Source organism: Sceloporus occidentalis, unplaced genomic scaffold (genome assembly GCF_023333645.1).
Source record: "Sceloporus occidentalis isolate IW3139 unplaced genomic scaffold, rSceOcc1.0.p SCAF_7, whole genome shotgun sequence".
NCBI classification, from domain to species: domain Eukaryota; kingdom Metazoa; phylum Chordata; class Lepidosauria; order Squamata; family Phrynosomatidae; genus Sceloporus; species Sceloporus occidentalis.
Window position 1 is genome coordinate 29,502,665 of NW_028316987.1, and position 27,588 is coordinate 29,530,252.

At 43.2% G+C, this 27,588-nt stretch overlaps 1 protein-coding gene across 8 annotated transcripts in view; it reads left to right on the forward strand.

Moving 5' to 3' along the window:
• Positions 1-27,588, forward strand: part of LOC149309467 (histone-lysine N-methyltransferase EZH2) — a 204,488-nt gene that overhangs the window by 47,983 nt on the left and 128,917 nt on the right. For 7 of the 8 annotated variants that reach the window (XM_089532509.1, XM_089532507.1, XM_089532513.1 and 4 more), the window contains 6 exons: positions 2,368-2,496; positions 14,368-14,484; positions 16,807-16,927; positions 17,670-17,834; positions 25,364-25,466; positions 26,117-26,280. In XM_089532509.1, coding sequence (XP_089388635.1) covers positions 2,368-2,496; positions 14,368-14,484; positions 16,807-16,927; positions 17,670-17,834; positions 25,364-25,466; positions 26,117-26,280 — 799 coding nt within the window. The remainder of the gene's footprint in view (positions 1-2,367; positions 2,497-14,367; positions 14,485-16,806; positions 16,928-17,669; positions 17,835-25,363; positions 25,467-26,116; positions 26,281-27,588) is intronic. The other variant, XM_089532508.1, reaches the window with a different exon arrangement.

Sequence of the window (27,588 nt, forward strand, 5' to 3'; positions counted from 1 at the left end):
GGAGCACCCGTTGAGAAGGCTCTCATGTCCTCACCAGGCAAGCCTATGATGGTGTCGGGACCCAGAGAAAGCCTTCTCCTGCAGATCTTAGGGCTCTGGTAGGTTCATATGGGGAGATACTGTCTTTCAAATAGTCTGGACCTAAGCCGAGTAGAGCTTTATAGGTCATGACAAGCACTTGGAATTGTGCCTGAAAACAAACCGCTAGCCAGTGAAGATGGTACAACAAGAGAGTTATATGCTCCCCATAACTGACCTCAGTCTGCATTTTAGCTGCAACGTTTTGAACCTGCTGAAGTTTCTGAACAGTTTCCAAAGGCAGCCTCACGTAGAGTGCATTACAGTAGTCCAAATGGGATGTAATCAAGGCATGTTTCACTGTAGCCAGATCTGACATCTCAAGAAGCAGGCACAACTAGCACACTAGTTTTAACTGTTCAAATGCACTCTTGGCTACTGCTGAAACCTGGGCCTCCAGGCTCAGAGTAGAGTCCAGAAGAAACACTCAAGCTGCAAGCCTGAGATTTCAGGGGGAGTGTAACCGCATCCAGCACAGGCAAAGTCCCTGTTCTCTGATCTGCCTTACGACTGACCAGGAGCATCTCAGTCTTGTCTGGATTAAGTTTCAGTTTGTTTGCCCTCATCCAGTCCATTGCTGACAGCAGACAGTGGATCAGTACAAAAACAGTGTCCTTGGAATGAGATGGAAAGAAGAGATAGAGCTGAGTGTCATCCACATACTGGTGGCACAGGACTCCAGCATTCTGGATAACCTCTCTCAGTGGTTTCATATAGATGTTAAATACAGTGCATCCTCGCCTTACGCGGGGGATCCGTTCCGGATCCCTCAGCATAAGGCGAATTCCGCCTATGCTCGAGCCCCATTGGAAACAATGGGGCTCGTGCACGGGTGCGTGTGGGGCGCAATGGGCGTGCGCGCCGCGGCTTGAGCGCGTATGCTCAAGGCCGCGTATGGCGCACCCGCGTATGGTGCGGGCGCACTGTAACATGGGGGACAGAACAGAACCCAGAGGGACCCACAGGCCAATGGCCAGGGGTCGAACAGATGTCCCTCAACACCACTTTCTGAGTCTGCTCCTCCAGGAGAGACCAGAACCACTGCATAACAGTGTAACCATATCCCATCTCAGAGAGGTGGCTGAGAAGGATACCATGGTGGATGGTACTGAAAGCCACTGAGAGGTCTAGCAGGACCAACAGGGATACACTTCCCAGTCCAGTTCCCTGCGTAGGTCATCTGCCAAGGTAACCAAAGCTGTCTCCATCCCATAGCCAAGTCTGAAGCCAGATTGAAATGGAACTAGATAATCTGTCTCATCCAGAAACCCCTGGAGCTGGGAGGCCACCAGTTGCTCCAGAACCTTGCCCAAGAATGGAATATTAGAGACTGACTGATAATTATCCAGATAGTTTTCTCATAACAAGACTGTTTTGCATGATTTTTTTTTATTACTCCCACTGCACCAGTAGAAATGACCTTATGTAGCCTGCATGTGGCAAAGGACTAATCAGTTCAGCCCATCAAAGACATTTTCTTCTGTTATATGAGAGACCCTGGAAAGGTTTCCTGGTACAGTGACAGAGACTGTTGATCTGTGTTTCTATGTGTTCCAATTGCTGTGAACATTATGAGTCCATGAGCATTCCTACCATCTCTGCTTTCCTTTGGGTCCTCTACAGGATTTATGCAAGGCAATAACAGGATTCCAATCAACTGTATTCGTCAGACACTATAGACTAGATACATGAATCAGTAATGATATTTCTTTTGCAGGGGTGGTACTTGGTAGAGCACCTGTCCCACCTATGCTATGCCACACAACTCCCTATTCAGTTATATTTGTGACAAAAGGTTGCTTGCCTGCAACTATGGTTTTTCAAGTGACTGCCTGTGCATTTGTGCAATTGGTTGTCTGTTCCTGCTAGAAGTGCTTAGTTTGTTCTGCTGTGATGTTTGAAGGAATAGATTTCAAAGGTTAGACTCATTCCTTTTGTGTGCTATAGTGTTAGGGGCAGGTTTCCTGCCAAAATACTGAGCTCTAAAAGCTCCCAAAGAAGTTCTGAATAGGCACAGAACCTGTATGTCTTAATATACATTAGAAGAATTACACACAGATAAACAACTAGTTCTGATTATAATTTGAAGAGCCTCCTTACAGTGTAAAAACAGTAAAGGCATATTAGAAAATATCCTTGACTAATTATATCTAAATGCTCATGAAATCTTCAGGGGTGTGTGTGTGTGTGTGTGGTCAGATGGGCATTGTTTGATGATAGCCAAATAACTCCATAAATGTGTGTTGATTCTTATCTAAATTCTGGTTTTAAAACTTATTTTATTTTCAGAGTATGTTTAATTCTAACCGTCAGAAGATACAAGAAAGAACAGAAATCTTAAATCAAGAGTGGAAACAACGCCGGATACAACCTGTACACATCATGACTTCTGTGAGCTCATTGCGTGGGACCAGGGAGGTTGGTTAACATGATGTGCTGTAGAAATCCAGCTGCAAATAGATATTTTTTAAAAAACTTTAAGCTTCAATATTTGACCTATGCAAATTTTATTGGATGGGGTTTCCTCTCATCATAGCTCCTCAATCCAAGACTAATCCTCTTTAATGTGTACCATGGCAATTTTTATTGTGGAAATTGCAGTGACAGCCACAGACTTCTTAACTCAATAATAATAACAAGAACAAACAACATTTTTATCCACTACTTCCTCCAGCATGAACTGTGACAAAAACTATGGCAAAGTCTTATTCTTGTTATAAACCTGGCTGACTTGTTATGCAAGTTAGTAAATAGACAAATGTGTGTGTGTGCATTGAAGTGAATGGGTTGAATGGAAAGACTTCTGAAGGAGCCTTCATTTACAGTAGTGAGGAACAGATTAGTCTTTTGCAAGTGTCCTGGTTCACATAGGTGTGAGTCAGCTGACAAAGGCGGGTTACAGACCGCCATTTCGGACGTCTTCAGGACGTCCCAGTTTGAAAAAGGGGCGTCTCTTCTAGACGCCCCTACTCCTATTACGGACAGAGTCCGTAACAAATGGCGGCGGCTGTTCCACACGGCCGCCGCCATTTTGACGTAGCGGACGCTGTGCGTCCGCACATTGCACAGAAGAAGTGACGCCGTGAGTGAGTGACTAGCGCCTTGCGGTGTCTCTTCCGGGCTGCAAAAAGGATTGCGATTTTCGCAAGAAGGAGCGTGATTTTCGCGCTCCTTCTTGGCAGCGTCCGAGAACTGCGCCGTTTGGCTGCTGCGGTTCCCGGACGCTGCAACCGGCGGCGGCAGCAGACCGCCACTTCTCGGTGGTCTGTAACGCACCAAAGTCAGCATTACTAATACTTCAGAATTTCCTCATCTCAAAATATAAGTTCCTCATCTCAACTGACTGTCTGGGGTGTGGTCTTTATCTCAATGGGAAAATTGTGTTCTCTGTTTTGGACTGGTTTTCCCTGGCTGTTATCAGAGAGAGACAGAAAAGCAACTTTCTGACTTACGAACAACTGTTATTATGTTCTTCACAAAGAGCTAGGTAGTAATTCCATTTTGGGGAGGGGAATGTGGAGCATGGCAGACTTACTGGCCTCGCTTCTTAGAGTAGCAGAGCAAGTAAGTTTTGTAAGCTCCTTGGCAGGAGTTCTTGCTTGCACTATGGCATCTCTTTCCTCCCACATAAAACAAATTATCCAGGGTACTACTTAGCTAAATTGTATTATACACATTTCTATAATCTTAGTTTGCTTGTACGATTACTAGAATTCGCTATCTGATGTTATTAAGAAGTAGCTATATATACTGTGTGTGTGCTTTGGTGGCAGCCCCTCCCCAATATGCATGCCTAGGAGCAGTTCCCGCCTTATTCTTGAGTTCCCTGGCTGCTAAGGCAGCAACCGAAAGAGACTGAGTGTCCATGCTCAGGGGAACAGGGCTGGTTGTGTGGGTTCACAAATGACTCAGAGAACCACAGCTACAGGTATTTATTTATTTATTTATTTAGGTATTTATACCCCGCCCTTCAGCCCTAATGGCTCTCAGGGCAGCTTACAATTATTATTTTTAATCAGACAGTTCCCTGCCCTCAGGCTTACAATCTAAAAGACACGAAACAAAAGGAGAAGGGAATTGTGGAGGGAAAGGGGATGAGGTCCAGTGGTTCTTCTCTCCCTCTGAGGCCTGGACCAAGGTAGATGGATTGGAGGGAGGGCTCTTCCTTCTTCCAGGCTAGTCCTGATGGAGCTGGACTTGCCTGGTGAAAAGTAAGCATCCTCTTCTTGGTTTCTGTGACTCACACATATGGGAGACCAGCAAACTGATGGGTGTTGTGCTGTTGAAGAGTAAAATTGGCCTCCTGAAGGCTGCATATGCCTTAAGTCTGTAGTCACGTTTGTAGTGGTGAATTAACATGGAAGACTGGAACCATGTAGCAGCAGTGCAAATATCAGGTAATAGTATTCTTTTCAATAAAGGCTATAGAGGTGGCCACTACTCTCATAGAATGAATTCTAGTAAGTGTGGGATAGATTACAGACGGGGTTGAGATATGTGGCTTTCCCAGTAGATAAGGGACATCCTATAGTTTGAGTTATGCTCTTCGCACTTGGTGCAAATAGGCAGGAAAAAGAAAGATCTTCTGATGTCCCCATGTAGGTGGAGCTAACCCCAGAAGGCCAGTCATTTCTTTCCTACTGCTCCAATAGGACGTTCCTGTTGTTGCTCTGGTTCATTCTTGCTGCAGGCACAGCAGCTCTTTGTGTTCGGCTTTCTTTTCTTTTCTTTCTTTTCCTTTTCTTATTACTCCCCTTTAGAAAAAGCTTACTGTTTTTCTGAACTCTGTGTTTAACTTCTGAACTCCCAGTTTCCATCCCCTCTCCTTCTCCTCTCTCTCTTTCTCTAGCTCCCTTGAAGAAGATTTAATATGGCAAGGAGAGAGGTTTACAGGTCTTGCCAACAACTCTTCTTCCTCTCTGAACCTATCCCCCCACAACATGGCAGGAGCACAGGTGATGACTTCGGAGGGCTTTAAGAGCAGCTGCTCCCACAGGATTGGACAGGTGAAGGGAAACCTCTTTATGGTTGGCATGGCAGGGGGTTGGACTGGATGGTCCTTGCGGTCTCTTCCAACTCTATGATTCTATGATTTAAATAAATAAATAAATTCAGGAAACACCTAGCTCCCCCTCCCTTGCTTTTGAGGAGAGCTGTTTGTCTAGGGCTCGAGGTTAAGAAAACTTTCTGCTATGGAAGCTTTTCATCCGAAATAGAAATGGTTATGCAATTTCTAATCAGATACAAAAGAATCCACTGCTTCTGGGGAGGACCCCATATCCCTTTACCATCTTTTTGAGCTCATTTAAACATAAAGAGCAGCTTATTCTGCTAAGTGGTTATTTCCATCCCCACACATTCTGAGGAGCCTTGCAGGTGATTGGTCAAAGAGAAGAGCAGATGTACCTGTTAACTAGTCTAAATAATTACATTTTTGAATCAGAATTCCCTCAGATGGGCTTACTATTCAATGGGCTGCTGGTTTGCTGGCTTCAGTGCTCTGGGTAAATTCAGCCCTAGTTTAAGTCTCCCACTAACACACCAGTACTTGCTTTTTAGCACAATAGCTAAATCATTACCTCTATTGTTATAAGATTAACTTGTGTGTGTGTGTGCGCATGCGCGCGCGTGCGCGCATGCCCTCAAGTCATTTTTGTGACTAGGGTTTCTTGCAAAGACGGTCCAGAGGGCCTCCATTCTATTGCCTCCCTCTGGGGTTGGAAGAGTGTGACTTACTGGGGCCACCAGTGCTCTTCGCTTGCACACATGCCCAGATTTAATGTACAACCTTCATATAGGAAGCTGCTGTTTAAAACTGGGTTGTAGGTTTGTTTTTCTTTGACAGATACTTCTTGGGGGAATTTCTCCCTATTCTGTCCTCTAGCAGAAGGTTAACCCCACCAAGTCATCTATTAGTTTTTAATAACTCCTTAATAAACAGTTTGTTTTGCATGGAGTACTTTTAGTACTTTTCCAATAGGATGATAACAGCCTGTTGGCATGAAGTTTGCAGGCCCATAGCAAGGCCTTTAAGGGCCCTGGGGCAGAAAGTACATTTTTAATTTTATTGTATTCTCACTGGGGTTCCCGGGCAGTGCCCCGGTTGCCCCAGCCTAGCCACGGGCCTGGAAATTTGAGGGTCTTAAGCAGCTGAGTAAGTTTTTCCTCAGATGAAATCAAATATAAATTTAGAAACAAGCCTGTTTTAACATAGGGCGCATCCATGCATTCATACAGATTCACCAGCGTCCACTGGGATTAGAGGTTAACCCCCCCCCCCCCCATACCTAACCATGGCAATAGTCTTTTTTCTCATATGGGTATACAGATAATCTAGTAAAGAGCTGTGCACCATTCCAAGTAAAATACTAAAAAAGGTTAGATGTCAGGCATTAACATTCCTCTTCCAAAAAGGTAAGTCCTCATTGCTACAAGATGGAGCGCCTGCAGTTAGTGCAGACAACTGATAAGGCGGGAGCTGGTCTAGCTCTAGATTGGATCATGTTCCATTCTGATTCTGATCCACCAGAACTCATTTTGGGTAGGTTAAAACTGCAGAGGCTTAGCTGTAATCTCCCCATTGGGATTGCTAGCCTCTGGAGTCCCTAGACTGAAAGGAAAGGGATGAAATCAGATTGGGAGCATGAAAGAAAATACACCCATGGCCTGCTGTGCCTCCCACTCCCAGGATGCCATGAGACCCAATACTGTATAATTCTCAGTTTGGTGAGCCAGATACTCCTCTAATTCTCCATACCTGTGCTAGTTGAAGTGGCAGTCCCTAGGCTATGCCTGCCATACCCTGGTGAGTTCCCAGGACACAAGGAGAGCAATCGCCTGGGACGCACTGCTCTATAGCACATTAGATAGAATGGATGACTCCTTGAAACTGTCAGTCTTCTCCTTATTGGAATTCTTCCAGGAAAGCATTAGCTGCAGCTTTAGACCAACACAGTCATGGGCAATTTGCTGCTATCACCTCACTGTTGCCACATGTGCAGTGGGCCAGAAAGACATCCCATCCATACATGTGGAAATTCCTCAAGCAACTATTCTTGCTTGTTCCACCCAGTAGTGGGAGGTGCAGGCCCCATGAGCGCATCCCCCCAAGGCGCGGGGCAGGGAGCTGGAGGACCCGGCATCTCCAGTCTCTGACCTTTGAGGCTGGATTTCCAAGCCTCACAGGGCAGCGAGGGAAATGGCCTGGTGTCCATGCCCTGTGCAACTTTATTTTGGAGTAAAGCCGGTGGAGCAGGGACAGGGAGAGTGCTGGACCCTCTGTCTCCCTCCCTGTACGCGGCAAGGAGCTCCACCCCAAAGCCCACCACCACAAACCAGGTGACACCCCATTGCAGAATGCTGCTGGTTCCACCTACAGTAAACTATTCCCTTCCTGGGACCTACAGTGCATACAGTCTTGATGGTGCTGACTGTCCCAGCTGTGAGTGCCTACAGGAGGCCTCTCTGAAGCACCTGCCCTGGAAGGGGCCCCTCTTCACCACTGTTACCTTGACCCACAGGATGCCAGAGCCAGGGGCTCTATCAGCACACAAACACTGACTCCATGGTGATTTGGCTGGACCAACCATTCTCTCCTATTCTCTCAGTGCAGGATACGATCCTCCTGTCTTTCTCCTTCATCTTTCCAAGGAGTTGGAAACAATGTTTAAGCATGCACTGTGCCTGGAAAGCCACCCACATCTACCCAAAAAGGATAAGCAGATTTCCTTCCTCTGCCACCTTATTTGTTTCCTTTTATCCATTCCAAGGGCAAGAGGTCATTGGGCTCTACTCTCAGCAAGGTGGATGGGGTCCTGTATTACTATCTGCCATGAAATCTTCTGGTGTCACCACCAGAAACGTAGTTACTCACACCAAGGAGTGCAGCCACTTCAGCACCTTTAGCCAGCAACAATCCTCTACCAGACATCAGCAGAGTGTCCATATGGAAGTCACCATATGCATTTGTTAGGCATTACAACATTACAGCTTGACTCAGCTGAAGTTGCATTTGACAGAAAGGTCTTCTAACAGGTGGTCAAACCTAGATCTTTGAGATGACTGCTCTGCCCACTCTAATCAGGATAGCTCTGACAAATTCCAGTCTTCAGCCCTTATCTACTGGGAAAGAATCATGGAATCGTAGAGTTGGAAGAGACCACAAGGGCCATCCAGTCCAACCCTCCGCCATGCAGGGAATCTCAATCAAAGCATCCCCGACAGATGGCAATCAAGCCTCTGTTTAAAGACCTCCAGGGAAGGAGACTGCACTACACTCCAAGGGATTGTGTTCCACTGTTGGAACAGCCTTACTGTCACAAAGTTCCTCCTAATGTTGAGGTGGAAACGCTTTTGCTGTAGCTTGCATCCATTGTTCCGGTTCCTGTTCTTTGGAGCAGCAGAAAACAAGCTTGCTCCCTCCTCAATATGACATCCCTTCAATTATTTAAACAGGGCTATCATATCACCTCTTAACCTTCTCTTCTCCAGGCTAAACATACGTTGCCCTCCTTTGGACACGCTCCAGTTTCTCAATGTTCTTTTTGAATTGTGGTCTCCAGAACTGGACACAGTATTCCAGGTGGGGCCTGACCAAAGCAAAATAGAGTGGTACTATTACTTTCTTTGATCTAGACACTATACTTTTATTGATGCAGCCTAAAATTGCATTGACCTTTTTAGCTGCCACATCGCACTGTTGACTCATGTTCAGCTTGTGGTCTACTTGGACTCCCAGATCCCTTTCACACATAGTTTCATTCAGCCAGGTGTGCCCCATTCTATATGTGTGCATTTCATTTTTCCGCCTAAGTGCAGTACCTTACATTATTCCGTGTTGAAATTCAAATTGTTAGCTTTGGCCCAGCTTTCTAGTCTATTCAGGTCATTTTGAATTTTGATCATGTCCTCTGGGGTATTTGCTACACCTCCTAGTTTGGTGTCATCTGCAAATTTGATAAGTATACCCCCAATTCTGTCATCCAAGTCATTGATAAAGATGTTGAATAGCACTGGGCCCAGGACAGAACCCTGTGGGACCCCATTGGTCACTTCTCTCCAAGATGAAAAGGAGTCATTGTTGAGCACCCTTTGGGTTTGGCCAGTCAACCAATTACAAATCCATGTAACAGTTACCTTGTCTAGCCCACATTTTACTGGCTTGTTTGCAAGAATGTCATGGGGAACCTTGTCAAAGCCCTTACTGAAATCAAGATATACTATGTCCATCATATTCCCTTCATGTACCAAACTGGTAATTTTATAAAAAATGAGATTAGATTTGTCTGACATGACTTGTTTCTCTGAAACCCATGTTGACTTTTGTGATTATGGAGTTGCCTTCTAGATGTTCACAGACTCTTGTTTAATAATCTGCTCCATAATCTTTCCTGTTATTGATGTCAGACTAACTGGACGATAATGGTTGGGATCCTCTTTTCTACCCTTTTTGAAGATGGGGACAATGTTTGCCCCTCTCTCATCTGCTGGGAATTCTCCTGTTCTCCAGGAGTTCTCAAAGATTATTGCCAATGGCTCCGATATTACATTTGCCAGTTCTTTTAATACTCTTGGATGTAGTTCATCAGGTCCTGGAGACTTATATTCATTTAGATTAAACAGGTATTCCTGTACTATTTCTTTACTTATTCTGTGCTGAATTTCCCCTATTCTAGTGATGGCAAACTTTTTAGAGACCGAGTGCCCAAACCGCAACCCCAAACCCACTTAGTTATCAGAAAGTGCCACACCCCTCTAGCTTTCTAGTAATGAACTCTGGCAAACTCTGTGCTGGGTTGATGGTGCACGTATCCACAAAGAGGGCTTTGAGTGCCACCTCTGGGACGTGTGCCATAGGTTCGCCACCACTGCCTTATTCTGTCATCTGCTCCATTTTCCTCAGGTTGAGCACCCTTTGCCTTTTCTAAGAACATTGATGCAAAGAAGGTATTGAGTAATTTTGCCTTTTCTCTGTCTCCTGTTAGCATTCTGTCCTCTTCTCTATGCAGTGGCCCTACCATTTCCTTCTTTTTCCTTTTGCTGCGGACATATCCAAAAAAGCCCTTTTTATTGTTCTTAACCTCTCTAGCAAGCCTGAGTTCATTCTGCACTTTAGCTTTTCTTACTTTACCGCTACACATGCTAGCTATTTGTTTGAATTCCCCTTTGGAAAAGGTACATTGTTTCTTACCTGTGATATTATTATTATATGTGCATTTCCAGTAAATAAGGAATGAACATCCTGGCCCACCGTAAGGAGTGCTAGTGTAAGGATTGGTTATGATGTAGTTCTACCCTTTGGGGAGAAAGTTAGATTGCTTGGTTATCTCTGGCTAGTTCTGTATGTTCTGAAATGCTTATAAATTGTTTACATTTTTCTGGAGTATTAGTCTCTATGACTGTTGTAGTGACTGGCCTTCTGGGGTTAGTTCCACCCATGGTGGAAATATTGAAAGGTCTTTCTTTTTTTCTCCCTATTTTGTACCCAGCTTGTTAGAGGCAATTGGCTTACACATTGTAAACTGCTTAGGGAATACTAGTTCACTGATAAGCAGTATAGAAATGTACTTGCTATTGTTATTGCTATCTGGAGCAAATAGGGGGAGTGTAACCCAAACAACAGGATGTACATTCCTTATGTACTGGAAATGAACATATAAGTATGAACCAATGTTCTTTTGTTTCAGAAACTATTTGCTGGAATGAATACAGAACCATGCTTTATGCAGGTAGAAGTTGAAGCTGCTCCCTTTGCAGCTGGTCACACTGGGAGCAGCAATTGAGCAACTGGGTGAGCAGTGACTGAGAAGCCTGTTGCCCGCACTGTCCTTTGTTGGAGGGATGGTATGGATGAGAGGATTCTCGGTTGCTGGTCAGCCAGATGCTTGGTTGTTACTCCCAGGATGACCAGGTGCAAAGGAAGCACTTGATGGGTTGTTCTAAATTTGCAGTAGAACAGTAGACCTAATTTCAAGAAATACACATTGGGCTGGAGGTGCTGGGGTTGTCATCCAAAAGGAAGGTGGGCAGTAGCTGGAAAAAGTTTTGGGACCACTGGATTAGAAGAAAAATGTGTACAGTGCACCTGCGTTTTGCGTGGGTGCGCCATATACGGCTTTCAGCACACGCTGAAAGCCACGCTGGAAGAGCCCGTCATGCACCCCAGAAGAACTAATGTGCGCCACTGCGTGCTATGGGCATGAGCCCCATTGCTTCCTATGGGATTTCAGCATATGCTGATTTCCCCTTATGTGGATGGATCCGGAATGGATCCGCAAAGTTTTGTATTTATTTCTTGTATTTTTGATATTTGTTATCCATGACTTAGATGAAGGGGTAGACAGATTCCTTAAGTTTTCAGATGATACAAAACTCGGAGGGGTGGCTAACACATTAAAAGATAGGAATAGAATTCATAAGGACCTAGATAAACTAGAAAATTGGGCAGAAATTACTAAAATAAAATTCAACAGAGGCAGAGGCAAAATTCTACATTCAGGCTCTCAAAAGCAAATACACAAGTATGAGATGGGAATGCTGTATTGCCTAGCAACTCAAAAATTGAGGAGGGTACCTTTTGACAGAAGGTGATGTGATGCTTGTGATGTTAATAAGGCACACAGAGTTCAGGAACTCTATACAACCCTGGAAAGCCTCTAAGCTGTGCCAGGCACCATCCGTTCCAGGTGCCACTTTATCTACCATGTTTGTATTAGGCCTCATCACTCACTTATTACATTCCATTTCTTTGCCCCTCTCTCTTAAAGATGTAACAAGGAACAGACAGAGACATGTATACATTTTTAAATTCTATTTTATTGGCATAATCATTCCATACTTGTTCTTCTTACTGGTTTTTAATACTGGTTTATCATTTTTCCCATTATCATTTTCTCCCTTGGGTCAAAAGATGAGTAATTAATTAATTAATTATAAGTATCATGTGTCCCATGTTTCCCTGGTTTTGCAAATGATGTGGAAAAACTCAACATCCTCTCTTCTTCTTTGATTTCCCACTCCTATTTAAACTACCATGATCTTGTTGTTGTCAACACATATTTTACAAGATGAGGCACACAGAGGCATACACTGCATGAATGCATAAACCAGTATACCTATTAAGATTATTAGGTTTATACCAACAAAAAGTTGCCTGAATAAAGCCAGGACAGATTAATTCCATTGCTCTCCTTCAGTTGTGACATCACATCCTGGAGTTGCTTCACATTGGTCTCCACCATCTGTGAATTGTCAGACAAATTGAAGCAACACATACCTTGGAAATCCTGACACCTTCTGATGGGCCTAACTGTTCTTTCATTTCCAAATTGAGAGCAACTATTGCTTGAGAAGTATCATTTAGCAAGAACACAGACGGATTTATTTATTTATTAGAGTACTTATACCCTGCCTTTCACCCCTAAATGCTATCAGAGCGGTTTACCATTATTATTTTTAATTAGATGGTTCCCTGCTCTCAGGCTTACAATCTAAAAAGATGACACAAAAGGATAAGGGAATGGTGGTGGGGAAGGGGATCAGGTCCAGCAGTTCTTCTCTCCCTCTGAGGCCTGGACCATGGCAGATGGATTGGAGGGAGGGCTCTTCTTCTTAGTTCAGGCCAGGCCCGATGGATCTGGCAGGCCTCACTCTCCCTTTGATGATTTGGATGGCAAAGGGAGGGCTCATCCGCTCACTTTAGACCAGGCAAGATTACAGTTGGCCCTCCTTATACACAGATTTTTTATACACGCATTCAAGCATCCACGGCTTGAAAATATATTTTTTTTAAAGTATAAATTTCAAGTATCAAACCTTGATTTTTCCATTTTATATAAGGGACACCATTTTGCTATGCCACTGTATTTAATGGGACTTGAGCATACACAGATTTTGTTATTCATAGAGGTTCCTGGAACCAAACCCCAACAAGGGTCCACTTTATTTTATTAGTGGAATGTATTGTTAAATGCTGGGATGCCTGTAAACGACCTGGCGAGAGCAGCAACTTCACCCACGTTGAGTGGTCTTACATTATCATTCAAGTCTATATGTAAATCTATAGCGCTATATAAATAAAGAATAATAATAATAATAATAATAATAATAATAATAATAATAAGTCTCATCAGATATTTTGAGGCTTCTTTCACTATGGATTTTATGCATTTCAGCTGGCCCTGGCAGATAGAAAGCTAATCTACCAAGTTTACAGGGCCCTCCTATAGCATTTGCTGGTACATATGTGTATACATTCCTAGCACACAACAGAAAACTTCCTGGGGGCAAAATGACATGGCTCCCATAAAATGATGCTTTTTCTGTTGTACAACAGTTAATGGGGTGACCCTGCCCTTCCTCAGTTCAAGGTTACATTTCTATGCAACTTTGCACAATTAAAATTTTGTACACAGAGGGCACCAAGTGAGTTAGCCACTGCCTGTAACTTCTAAAACAAATGTGTTTACAGTTTTCTCTGTTACTATAGGGCCCCGAGATGCCATGCTCTGATATGCCATGGTGATGTTAAAGTTTTGGAATTGACGGGGTAGGCCAAATAAGGGTATAATGTCTTTTAACAGTACAGTCACCCCTCCTTTTTTGTGGGGGATCCCTTTCGGGGGCCCTCACAAATATGGAGTTTCACTTGTATTCAAGCCCCATTGACTTGAATATAGGCACGAGGTTGTTGTTCTTCTAGGCTGAAAGCTCAACTTTGGGAGAAAGTTCTTCAAGTCACTGACTGCGCCACTAAAAGCAAACCATGCTACTCATTTCTGGGAGACAAAGAGTTGTAAAATCCAGCAAGTAAAATTCAAACTCCATTAGCAAAACAAATATACAGTACTTCCTAACCCTAATACGCCCCTTTGGCGCATCTGTAACCCACCTTAGACAAAAGGAGAAATGTATGAAGAAAGAACCTGGAAGAGTGTACTCCTCTTGCTGCTCCAGTGGATGAAAAGGAACTAAGGAATAAGGCGGGAACCACTCCTAGACATGTTGCTTGGGGAGGAGAGTGGCTTCCACCAAATGATCAGTTCTAGTAAGTTCTGAACAATACACTAAACAGCTAGGTACTCATATATAGGAGTCATGGACCACAAAGAAAAAGTGATAATGGAAACAATGCCTGGTTAACCATTCTTACGTCTCTTGGTGTTTGGTATTTAATAAAAATGTTACCCCTTGGAAATCTATAACTTTATTTTTTAATTGTGTTTTTGCTGATGATTTCTCAAGTTTAAAAACAATTTACTACCAGTTGTATAATGTTATCTTTTCTCTCAGTGTTCGGTCACCAGTGACTTAGATTTTCCAAAGCAAGTAATCCCACTCAAGACACTAAATGCTGTTGCTTCTGTACCCATAATGTATTCCTGGTCTCCTCTTCAGCAGAATTTTATGGTAAGAGAAATGTGAACACTAAACCTAATGAACATGCTTTTCAGGACACTGTAGCTAAATAATATGATTCTGTATTTCCACTGTGTTGTAACATTGACACTATCCGCCATGTTGCTAAAGGGCAGTATTCGTTCTATATTAATATAGAATATTAGGAGCCCAGGTGGTGCAGTGGTTAAATGTCTGTAGCGCAGCCACTCACTCATAAACCACAAGGTTGTGAGTTCAATCCCAGCCAGGGGCTCAGGGTCGACTCAGCCTGGAATCCTTCCAAGGTTCCTAAAATGAGTACCCGGCTTGTTGGGGGCCATTAGCTTACACATTGTAAACCACTAAGGGAGTGCTTAAGTACACTAATAAGCAGTATAGAAATGTACTTGCTATTGTTTATTGTGGGTTTTTCGGACTATGTTCTAGAAGAGTTTCTATGGATGCCGGTCATGAAAGCCTTTGACTTTGTACTTGCTATTGCTATTAATATCTGATAAAATTAATTAACCCTGCATCATGATTAAAGTTGTCTGAAAAAATAGTAAAAATATTTTTGACATGACAATGTATATACAACAATTACTTGCTAATTAGCTTACTTGCTGTTCACCGCTATGATCTTTGGAATAGCAGTATATAAATAAAACAAATTATAAATTAATATGAAATGAAACAGTTTTCAGTATACAATTGGCTGTCTGCATTCATGGCCTTGACACTTATGGTTTTGATTATTCGCTGCTAGTGCGAGCATTCCTTCTCCTCCTCCCTCCTGGGCTTTTCCCCTTTGGAGAAAAAGCCCAGGCGCCAACTCTGACCCATTCCCAGCCAGCCAGGCAACGATCCTTTCCCAGATGGATTGCTGCCTGGGCCCAGGCAACAATCTAGTTGCGAAAGGGTTGTGGGGTGGGGGCTCCTCTCCCCTTTCCTGGCCAGATCGCTGCCTGGAGAAGCCAGTGATCCGGCTGGGAAAGGGGCGAGGAGGCAATTAAAGGGGAGGGGGTGGGGAAAAACAGAGTGTGCGCTCCTGCTCCTCTTCCCCACCCACCCCCCCTTTAACTGGCTTCTGCATGGGGGGGAGTTTTTCCACATTTGAGGAGGGTCTCTGTATCTGTAGACTTGCCACCCGCGGATTTCAGCAGAGTGAAGGAAGAGGTGGTGGCCGTGGAGGGGGGAGATAAATAGGAGGAGGAGGAGAAAGAGGTAGCACCGACAATTTGAATCCGTCCAACTCCATTGCCCCCCAGTCCCATCACTCGGCAGATGGCATTCTTGAAAAACGGAGGAGGAACAAGGAGAGCCCCCGACGGGACCAGAGTGGAGTGTTCTCAGATGGCTTCTATCGAGGGGATGGATCGGCCAGAAGGGAACCCCAGAGGTGGAGGTGGAGGTGGAGGACCAGGACTGCCCTATCCCGGCTCTTCCATCCTTCCCTTTTTCCTTCCTTCATTCCTTTGCTGCCTGGAGGGGAGGGAGGAGGGGGCTTATGGAGTTGGGGTCTTCTCACCGCTCCTGGCTCTGGCCCCAACTCCCTTCCCTCCAAGGGGAAGGGTCTCCTCCTCCTCCTCCTCCTTTTCTCCCCCCAAAAAGCACAGGCCCCCACAGCCCATGAGGTCTTCTTCACCCCACCCCAGAAGGTTTTCTTGGGGGGGATTCAAACTCAGGCCTCCGGAACCAGCTCTGGTCCAGCAGCTGGATCTATCCCAGTGGAGGTGGAGGGGACAGGAGGAGGAGGCGGCAGCCACGAGTTGGACTTTGGGGGGACGGAGTGGCAAAATCCCATTGTCCCAATGGTGGTGCGGCCCTATGGCTGTGCCACCATTAAGGAGAATGGGATTTGAGCATCTGCAGATTTTGGTATCTGCAGGGGTATCCAGAATGGATCCCCCGCGTATACCTAGGGCCCCCACTGTACTAACATTCCAGAAGCAGATCCAAAAGAGAACGGTTTCAGCTTTTGTATTAATGGAGGTGAGAGAGTTTCTGAGGTTCATCAGAACTCTTTCACCAGTAAAAAAAATTGCTAAATGGATAAGTAAATCATTTGAGGTATTTGTTTCTAAAATGTAGTTAAGGTGTGATTTTTTAGATGACTTTGTTAGTAGTAGCAATAGGGTCAAAGCACATTTTTAAGGTGCTGAGGAAAACAGCTGCATTTGGTTTGTGAAAGTCTCTCTGCTAATTGGCTTTGTAATGCCAGGACAAGATGACAGAATGTGCTCTAAAGATCTGTAAAACAAACCTTTATGTTTCTTGTACACAAACTGTGGGTATGGGTGTGTTTTTTGTTTTTTATTTGTTTTTAAAAAATATTTCTTACTTTTTTGTTAGGTAGAGGATGAGACTGTTTTACATAACATTCCCTACATGGGAGATGAAGTACTTGACCAGGATGGGACATTTATTGAAGAACTTATCAAAAACTATGATGGAAAGGTGCATGGTGATAGAGGTGAGTTATTCAGTGTATATTTGCAATCAGTATCATCACTGTTTCTGAAAACATAACATAATCATTGTATTAAATTACATGTATTTTCTCATTCTGCATGAAACAAAATGATGCTATTTTCTGACTGGCTTTTCAGATAGCTTCACTAGCAGAATACAGGGGGAAATTGCTGTGCGTTTTCTTATTAAAATTCATTTTCTTTATTTTCTTTTATTTGTTTTAAAGTGCAAAAACAGAGAAAATCCCATTGAGTTCAGTGGCACTTATTCCATGCTAAGTAGAGATAGAATTGTAATGTAAAGGTTTTATTTATAAGCGGCTTTGAATTATCTATGATAGTAAGAAGAGAAGGATTAAATAAATTCAGCTATCATTTACAAGAAACATGTCCTAATGAAGCTCTAATATGGCAGGCCAGTTCGTTTCAGGGAATGATATGTTTACTGTGTAATTATTGCATATAACAAGCCTTAATAGCAAGCAAGTGCTGTTAAGGAAAAAGTGAGTAAAATACTCTTTACTCACTCTGTCCTTAGACTATCCAGAATGTAACATGCTTTTAAAAACTGAAAACTAGACTCATAAAGGGAATAGCTAAAAAAATGACAGTTTGCTCACAATGGTTATGTTTCCTTCATTAATTTACTGAAAAGTCCAGTTTTGCCTTTTCTAGATGGTAGATTATACACAGTCTTTTTTTGGGGAACTTGCCTCTTGAATTTTGTACTGTGCTCAATTTCAGAATGTGGGTTCATCAATGATGAAATATTTGTGGAGCTTGTCAATGCTCTTGGTCAGTACAGTGATGATGATGAAGATGACGAAGATGATGACGAAGATGACGAAGATGATGAAGATGATGATGACCTTGATGAAAAGCAGAAAAATCGGGAGAGCAACCGAATAGGTATGTAAATGGAGTTCAAATCTCTTTGAAGTATGCATTGTATCCCATTTTATCCTCCTTGAGGAAGCAGCTGAGAAAGTTCCAATCAACACAGCTCTGATCTCCCCTCAGGTGAGGAATCGGGGCTAGGCTGTGTGGCAAGCATGCCCTCTGGGCACCAAAAGAAAGCAGACTACAGGGACCTCTGGAGTCTCTAGGATGTCTGAGGAGCGTGATAGGGTCTCATTGCCTGAGATGAACCATGCAGAAGTGATTACAGCTCTGTCTGGTGCAGCTTTGGCCATATGGGGTTGGGGTGGGGTGGGGATGGAACAAACCCCTGTCTCCCCATTATTGACGTTAAAAGACCTTTATCCCTAACTGTGTGGCTGGATTTCACTGATACTAGACAGGCCTGTACTGGCGGTGGGGACTGTGGGAGGAGGGAGGAGAGGTGGAAAACTCTTTTTTTAGAAGCTCTGAGTCCAAGAAGAAAGGCACAAAAAGGCCTTGAAACAAAGGAAGCTTGAGGAAGCTGTTGTGCGCTTGCCCTCTAGTGGTAAAAAAAGAGAAAGAACACACTAGGAAGTGTCATGCAAGAGGGGAAGGGAAGAGGAGGAGGAGGAGAAAGCCTTGGGGGCAGTTTCCCTCATAAAGTCTGAAAGCATAAGTCTGCTTCTACATCAGTGGAAGATGCAGGGTGCTCTATATTTCTGGAATCATCTAACAGGGAGGAAGGAGAATTGTCTTTGGAGCAGGGGGATTCCTGCTCTGAGCAGGCTTTCTCCTCAGTTATTCAAAGTTGATTAAATTTCTCTTTATTACATAAGATGTAAAAGCCAAGGCTCCTGGATGGAGCAGGAGGGAGACCCAGAATTTAGAGCTAAGGCCAAGCATGAACATTAAGTGGTTCTTTTATTTGAGGTGTTTTGCAGAGGTCATGGAAAGGGAATGGGATCATTCCCAGAGTAGCATGAATAGCCCTAGCTTTGGCTAAATGTCCGTATTCACTAACCACAATGGTGGTGGACAAATTAAGACACGCACACCCCATGCCACATTCATGCCTCATTGATGGGATTGGTTTTGGTCTCCCTTTTCCCGAGATGTAGAGATGATACTCTTGAGGAGCTGGGAGGGCAAGGGAAGGGCACATGAGGCATCAGCTCTGACCTTTAGAGCTTCCTTGGTGACCTTACTGTTTACAAGGGCCTCTGTATTCGTCTATGGACGTCATCTGGCTGGACCCCAAGGAAGAGATCAGACTATGTCAGGGATTCAATAAGTTGTCTAAGGTGGCAGGGTTTTTTTTTTTTTGCTAGTCTGAATTCTGTGCAGTTTGCAAAAGATGATTGCTGAGGTTGCTGCCAGCCATCAGCTTTGGCTTAGGAACTGGAACACAAGAATAAGTCCAAAACAAATTTGGCTGGCTGCCCTTTTAAGGGATCCATGTTATCAGGGGATGCCTGGAAGAGGTATGGTTTAGCCCAAAGACGGTTTACTCTTTTCATGGGTACAAGTCTGAATTTTGTCCAAGGTTCCTTCCCCTTTTATTCTTGTTGTTAACCAACCCTGAGTCAATCTCGACCCATAGCAATCCTGTGGATTCGACATCTCCTAGACTCACTGGCTTCCACTGCAGTGCAAACATATTCTGGTAACCCCCTTAATAGAGTCCAGCCATCTAGCATGTGGTCTTCCTGTATTTCTACTTCCTTCCACCTTTCCTAGCATTATTGCTTTTTCCAGTGAGTTGTGCCTTTTCATGGCATGTCCGACGTATGACAGCTTCAGTTTTGTCGTTTTGGCTTCTATGGAGATTTCTTGCTTGATCTGTTTGTTTGTCGTCTTGGGTGTCCACAGAATCCTCAGCACTCTTCTTCAGCACCGCATCTCAGATGAATTTATCCCCCCCCCCCCCATCTTCTTTCTTAACTGTGCAGCTCTCACTTCCATATATGGTAATATGGAGTACAATGAGTGAAGTATCATCAAGTTAACATTTATTGTACTAGCCAAAGGCCTTGACAAAACGAGCTTATCAAAAAGCGTAAAACACTTGAAACAAAAGGCACAGAGAGTATATTCTGACTTTTTTGCTCAGTTGTATGTCTTTGTATTTAAAGATCTTTTCTAGTTCTTTCATACCCACTCTCCCCATTCTTAATCTTATGATTTCCTGGCTGCAGTCCCCATTTCTATCAATGTTTGATCCCAGGTATGAGAATTATTTTACTATTTTTTTCCCTCATTGCCTAGGCTGAATTTGTGTAGATTCTCCATGGTTATTATTTTTTATTTCTTTATATTCAACAGTAAGCCCGCCTTTGCACTTTCTTCCTTGAACTTTCTTAGTAGTTGCTCCAGGTCTTTGAGGTTTTCATCTAGTACTATGGGGTTGTCTGTTTATCTTAGATTGTTGATATTCCTTCCTCCTGTTTTTACTCCTCCTTCTTCTGTGTCCAATCCTGCTTTACTTACAATATGTTTTGCATATAAGTTGAACAGGTAGGGTGATAAGATGCCGATCCCTTGGCCAATTGGGAACCATTCTGTTTCTCCGTGTTCTGTTCTGACAGTAGCCTCTTGTCTTGAGTACAGATTCCTCATCAAGACTATCAGATGTGTTGGCACACCCATGTCTTTAAAGGCATTCCATAGCCTTTCATGATCTATGCAGTCAAAGGATTTACTATAGTCTATAAAGCACATGCTGATTTTCTTTTGGAATTCCCTGGTGTGCGCCATTGTCTGTGGTATGTTTGCAGTATAGCCACTAGTGCCTCTTCCTTTCCTGAACCCCACTTGGACCTCTGGGATTTCTCTCCCCATGGTTGAAGTCTATGTTGTAGAACTTTGAGCATGATTTTGCTTGCATGTGAGATTAATGTTATGGTCCTATAGTTGTTGCAGTCTTTTGTGTCTCCTTTTTTGTGGATGGTGACGTATATTGATCATTTCCAATCTTTCGGCCATCATTTTGTTTTCCATATCTGTTGACATATGTTGGTTACCTTACCAGGACAAAATTGCTCAGAAGCATCAGGTAAATGTGAAGCTTCCCACAAAATGAGGCAGTTATATGGTTGACAGCTTTCTGAAGGAAGGTATACCGATTAGGGATCTGAGAAGATTTGGAGTCACAACTGACACCAGTTTACAGGGATGAGGGCACACTGCAATGGTCAGATGGCACAACGCCTGTGGTTGCTGGGCCAGAGGATACACAGTATCAAATGTCTGGAGCTATCGGTTGTTCTCTTGGCGATTGTCAGACTGATAGTTCAGGGCAAGCAGGTGTTGATATGGATGGACAACATGACTACCAGAGCCACAAAACAGGCAAGGAGGAACATGGTGCCTTCCACTGTTGTATGAGGCAGCTTGCCTGATGTGTTGGGGGTGGTGGTGGTGGTGGTGGTGGATGTTAACCTGTTATCTATAAAGGGAGAGTATCTGAAAGTTCAGTTAAATTCTCAGGCCATTTAGGTAAGCAGACAAAATCTGGATCAGAGTTGCTGTTGTCATGTGACTTCAAATCGTTTTGACTTATGGTAACCCTGAGGTGAACCTGTCAGAGTGTTTTCTTGGCAGGTTTCTTCAGAGGTGGGTTGCCATTTCCATTCTTTGAGGCTGAGAACATTTCACTTGTATGGGTTTGCTCAGTGGGTTTACATGGTAAAGCTAGGATTTGAACCCTAGTCTCCAGAGTTGTTGTCCAGTGCTCAGACCACTACACCAAGTTGGAGAGAGTGGGCTCTAAATTCACTAATTTTTAAATGATAATAGAGGGACTTGGTACTCCATGGGTGGATCTGTTTGCCTCCCAGGAGAATCACAAACTACCTCGGTTTGCGTTAAGGTTTTGAATGTAGGTGGCATTAGCATCTGGGGCCCTTGTGATAGATTGGTTCAAGGCATTATGTCTTTTCTCTGATGGTGTTGCTATTCAAGGTCTTTGGGAAGGAATAGAGAAGGTAGAGGTAATCCTGAGAATCACCATGGCCTTGATGACCTTGGTTTTCCGAACAGTCAGTATGCAGAGATGGGAGGGCTGGCTACTCCTTCCTCAGCCAGACTTGCTCCTCAATTCGAGCTGGTACAAGTTATACTCTTAGACACTAAGCAGGAAAGACTGAGGAGGGAAAGTTGGGATGAAGAGGTCATTTAAAGCACTTGTATGAGTCAAGGTGAAAGGCCTTTTGCAGATTGTCAGCCTAAGAGAATATGCCTGCAAAAGGCATCAGTGAGGTCGTTGGCCTTTTTTGCAGATGGCTCTAAATAGGGATCCAGCACGATTATTCTCAAGAGACATTATATGTTTTGGGTTTCATCTTGAAAAGCAGGTGAGGTATGTCTCTTGCTTTCCATTCTCATGGGCAGAGTTTTCTGAAGGGGGTGGCTCAATTCAACCTTAGTACGATCCATCGTTTTCTTTTCTGGAGCCTAAAGGTGGTGGTACAGGCACAGTTAAGGCCTCCTTTTGAGACTTTTAGATAGGTGGATTTGAAATTCTTTAACTTTAAGGTGTTGTTCTTGGCAGCTTATACTTAAGATTGCAGAATATCTGTTAAGGGCTTTGTCTGTCAGGGAAGAGTTATACATTTTCCATCAGGATTCCATGGTGCTCACTTGAACCCCTCATTTTCTTCATAATTCCATTGCTTGTAGGAGATTGTTCTGCCTTTGTTTTGTCCACATCCCAAAAGCCCCAAAGAAGAAAGAGTGGCACAGATTGAATGTGCATAGGGCTTTGAAAATTTACTTAGGAATAATTAAGGTGTTCCATAAATCTGATTGTTTATTTTCTTGTGTCTGGAAATAACAAAGGGTTACCATGTGTTGTCCTCTACTTAGTCATGCTGCATAGAGTTAGCTTATATTCACAGCTGTATACCAGTGCCAAAAGGGGATTCAGGCGCACTCCACATGTCGTGTTGTCACTTTGGATGCTCTTTCCAGGTCAGCTTCCCTACTGAAGATTTGTAGAGCAGCCACTTTGACTTCTTCAACCACTTTTGTCAGACATAAGATTAACAAGTTTGCTTCAACAGATGTGTCTTTTGGGAGACATGTCCTGCAGCAGGTGGTGGGTTCAAATTAGGTTTGGCATGCCCTAGAGTGTGGAGACCTCTTGGATAGGTCCCAGTTAGGAAGCCCTTACTACACTGGAAAATGGAACATTGGTACTTATCGTGAAGGTTCCTTTTCAGTAGTGATGGGGAAGGAATAATTCCTTCTGTAGTTGATGATTTCAGGCAGTTCTGTGCTGTGGGTAGCAGATTGTTTGTTGTCCAGAGCTTTGTCATTTCATCACTGGGGAGGTGGGATTGGCTCCCGTCCTTGGAGTGGTGGATTTTGATTGACAGGTAATTTGCCCTGCCTGTAAGGAGCTAGGGAGGAACCAGATCCAGCTTGAAGGAATCCCTCCCCATCACTGCTGAAAAGGAACCTTCATGGTAAGAACCAATGTTCTTTGTGCCTTCAGGGGGTTATTTCAATTTGAGAAGATTTTTTGGGGGGGGGTCACATTCGAGAAGTGTGTGGGACAAGGTGCACAGAACAGGGCCAATGAGAAAGCACGTAGGGCTAAAGCAAAATAGGAAGGGCCAAATGTAATTATAATTTTGGTTATTTTCATATCAGGCATACAAAGTATAGGTAACTTGCTCTTAGGCCCAAAGCAGACTACAAAAGGACTGCACCGGGACTGTGCTGATCCCAGTCGCACTGGAACCATGGTGACTGCACAGGCCTGGTTTTGATCTGGGCCGCTACCACAGTCCTGAACCGGGCCGCTGGGAGGAGCAGATTATATCTGCTCCGTTTTGGCCTGGTTCTTCTTGCTTGGCGCAATGTTGGTGCGGCTTCCGGCTGCTTTTGGGGCATGCATCATTTAAATGCCACGCTCCCAATGTGGTTCAGAGCTGACACTTTTTGCCCATATGTTTCGGGCCTTAGCTGTGCAAAGCAGAATTCAGTTCATGGAACCCTTGTTTAAAAGATAATGTTAATGGAGAGTTTACAACTGAGAGACTTATGAATTATACAAAATAACAATGTGTTTTGTGTGTTTTGGTTTTCATTTAATGAGTAGCCAGTATAAGCAGAAAATGTAACCATCTACCACTGTCTCATTATAATTTAATTATTTGAATGTCTGAAAAAATGCATTCTTTACAGAGCCCTGGTGGTGCATTGGTTAAATGCCTGTCCTGCAGCCACTCACTCACAAATCATAAGGCTGTCAGTTCAGTACCAACCAGGGGCTCAAGCTTGACTCAGGCTTGCATCCTTCAGAGGTTGCTAAAATGAGTACCCAGAATGTTGGGGGCAATTAGTTTACACTTTGTAAACTGCTTAAGGAGTGCTTAAGTGCACTGATAAGCGGTATAGAAATGTACTTGCTATTCCCTTTAGTAGCTGTACATGTTGTGACATTCTGTGTTGGTTTGAATAATTTTTTTTAAAAAAGCTGGCTATTGGCAGTATAATGTCAAGAGCAGCTCCCAACAGTCCTTAGCTATTGAACTTCCATATTTGTTATTGTGTGCTTTCAACTTGTTTCTGACTTATTGCAACCCTAAAATGATCATGGGGGTTTCTTGACAAGATTTGTTCAGAGTAGGTTTGTCATTGCCTTCTCCTGAGGCTGAGAGTGTGTGATTTGCCCAAGGTCGCCTAGTGGCTTTCATGGCTGAGTAGGGAATCAAACCCCACTTCACCACACTGGCTCTCTGAACATCCTCATCAGTCAACACATGAAAACAGATGATTATCTATCAGTTTGTTGATATTTATGTTCCATTCTGTCCAGTGAGGCCAGGAAAGGTTAACTGGTTTTTATCCATATACCCATTCCTAAAATATAAATAAACACCTGTTAACTTTTCCTGACCTCACTAGATAGAATGGGATGTAAATTTCAACAAATTGATAGGTAATTATCTGCTTTCATGTGTTGATTGATGAGCAATTATCAGTCACCAAACAACTATGAAGTCAGATTTTTCCTGATACTTACATTCATTCTGTCTACATGAAACAGTAAAATAACACAATATTTTGGAATAGTTCCAAAATTTTTGCTATAAACATCCTTACTAAGATGTCACATGTACAAAGACCTTCTCAACTTTACAGTGCTCTATAAATAAATGTTAATAATAACTTTGCTCAAAGTAGCATCTTTCCAAAATGTAAGTTCATTTTGAGAATTGTTTTGTAACTATAAGAAAAATCAAATTTTTTGACTGGATTTACTTAAGGCCTTTTTCTCAGATAACAGGTTAAAGGAAAATGTAAAGAGGCAAGGTCATACATTCCAAAACACTGCTCTTCAAGTTTCTAGGGCGATAAAAGTTAGTGCCTTACAGATTTCTGACATCAGAAGAAGTTAGTTGAGCATCTGGAAAAGATGAATAGTCTGTGGAACATTGTCCTTGACATTGTGTTTGACACATTGCCATAATCTGCCAGCAAGTGTCAAAAATCTTAAGAGATTTCTTAGAAAAAATGTCTTTGGTATCTGCGTTTGCTTTTTGATGTAGACAAAGAGAGCCACCCTCCTCGGAAATTTCCTTCTGACAAGATATTTGAAGCCATTTCCTCAATGTTTCCAGATAAGGGTACAGCAGAGGAACTGAAAGAAAAGTAAGTTGCTGTTTCTAAAATGAATGTCTGTTTTTGGAGAAACACTTTAGCAGTGTCAAAAACTGTGATACAGCCAGCCAGGTAGTGTGCTGGTAGTTTGATAAAACGTAGTCTTAAGTAGGCTTTGTTAAGTACCTGGCTGTCACAACATGACTGATAGCTGCATTTAGATAGTTAGTCCACAAGTTGTGCAGACCTGTATTATTGACATACATTTGATGTTTGAAGTATATATGTTTATTTTTGGAATTACATCCAGACATTGCAGAGATGGCTTCAGCAGGATACACAGGTAGAATAACACTGAAGAGATTAGTTAGCTTGAATATTCAAAATAGAATGGTATAATGTGAGGATGCAGTGGTGAAGGGACCTTCCCTTTGATGACTCTCAATTTGTTCCCTGTGTATCTTCTTCCATTGTTATTTTGTTACTGAGGAGAACAACTGTTGCTGCATGTAGAAATCCACAGATGATTTCTGTGTAAAGTTATTATGTAGCAATGTTTGTATAGAATTCATGTTCCAGTCACATGTCAAATTAATGATTTTTGTATATCTGTTTACTTTAGTGTGGATAGTGGACTCAGTACACACTAAAACTAATATTTTTTTCGTGTAAAAGAGCTAAAGTTTTTACTTTTCCTGCAGATACAAAGAACTTACAGAACAGCAGCTTCCAGGAGCTCTTCCTCCTGAGTGCACACCAAACATTGATGGACCAAATGCCAAATCTGTTCAGAGAGAGCAGAGTCTGCACTCATTTCATACTCTCTTCTGCAGACGATGTTTCAAATATGATTGCTTCTTACACCGTAAGTGCAAAAATAGTTTTTAACTCTAGCCAGGAGCATAGGATATTATAATCCACCAGTCAACTCTTGCAGAATTCACACACTGCTACTTTATAGTATTGTTGTCTTAAGAGTTATAAATAATGTCTCTGGGTTTCAACACCTGCCATATAAACACTTTTTCTGAGCAGACAAAAATACTAGCATTTTTAAAACACAGTATTGTATTATTTACATTTTTTCCCTTTAAAAACATGACAGCTACTCAGAGGAGACATTCCACGTCATATAAACATGTTGTATTGGATCCTGCATAGACAGAATGGTGGAATATAAATCAAATCAATTAATTAATTAATGCCCACCCATATTTTCCATCATCCCGCCTTTAGTATGAGCACAAACAATTATGCCTGCTGGAATTTTGTTAAGTTCTTTGCAATTGTTTTCCTTTGCTTCATCTTTTAGATCCTTGTTACATGCCCCTAAGCTTTACCCTCAGTTTATCCACAGATCATATCAAAATCCATAATTTTGGTCCCCAGACCTGCCTTCAGCTTATACATGTGTATCCACTGGCGTTTGGTTCCAGAACTTCCCATGGATACCAAATTCTGTGGATGTTCAAGTCCATTAAATACAATGAGTAATAAAATGGTGTCCCTTATATTTTGGGGAATATTTTCAAGCTGTGGATGTTTCAATCCATGGATAAAGAATCTGTGGATACAAAGGGCTGACTGTAGTTGAGTATACAGTCTGCCCTCTGTATCCATGGGATACTCCCTTGTGGATACCAAAATCTGCAGATGCTTAAGTCCCATTGACCCCAATGGCAGTATGGCCATATAACCGCGCCACCACTGGGGACAATTGGACTGAATTCCTCCCTCCCCTCCTTCCTTCCTTTCCCCTCTCCCCTCCTCCAAGGCTTCTGCCCTGGGCTTGGATTCAGGGGCAGAGTGTGGGAGCCCATCAGCCGGAGGGAGCCGGGGCTTGGGACTTGGTGCCTGGACGTTTCATCCTAGGTGTTCGGCCTGGGGGGGCAAGGTGCTCTGAGACCCAAGCCCCCCAGCCCCAGCATTCTTCAGCTGATGGGGCTCCAGCCTCTGCCTCTGAACCCTCTTCCAAAGCCAAACCTGGAGGGAAGGAGAGAGGGCTTCAGTCCCATTATCCCCAGTGATGGCATGGCTGTGTGCACGCATGACCATTGGGTACAGTGCCGGCTTGCTGTCTGCAGATGCTCAAATCCGCAGATGGGAAGTCCACAGATACTGAGGTCCCACTCCATACGGCAGTCAGATTATGGTAATCTGTAGTTTCTAACAT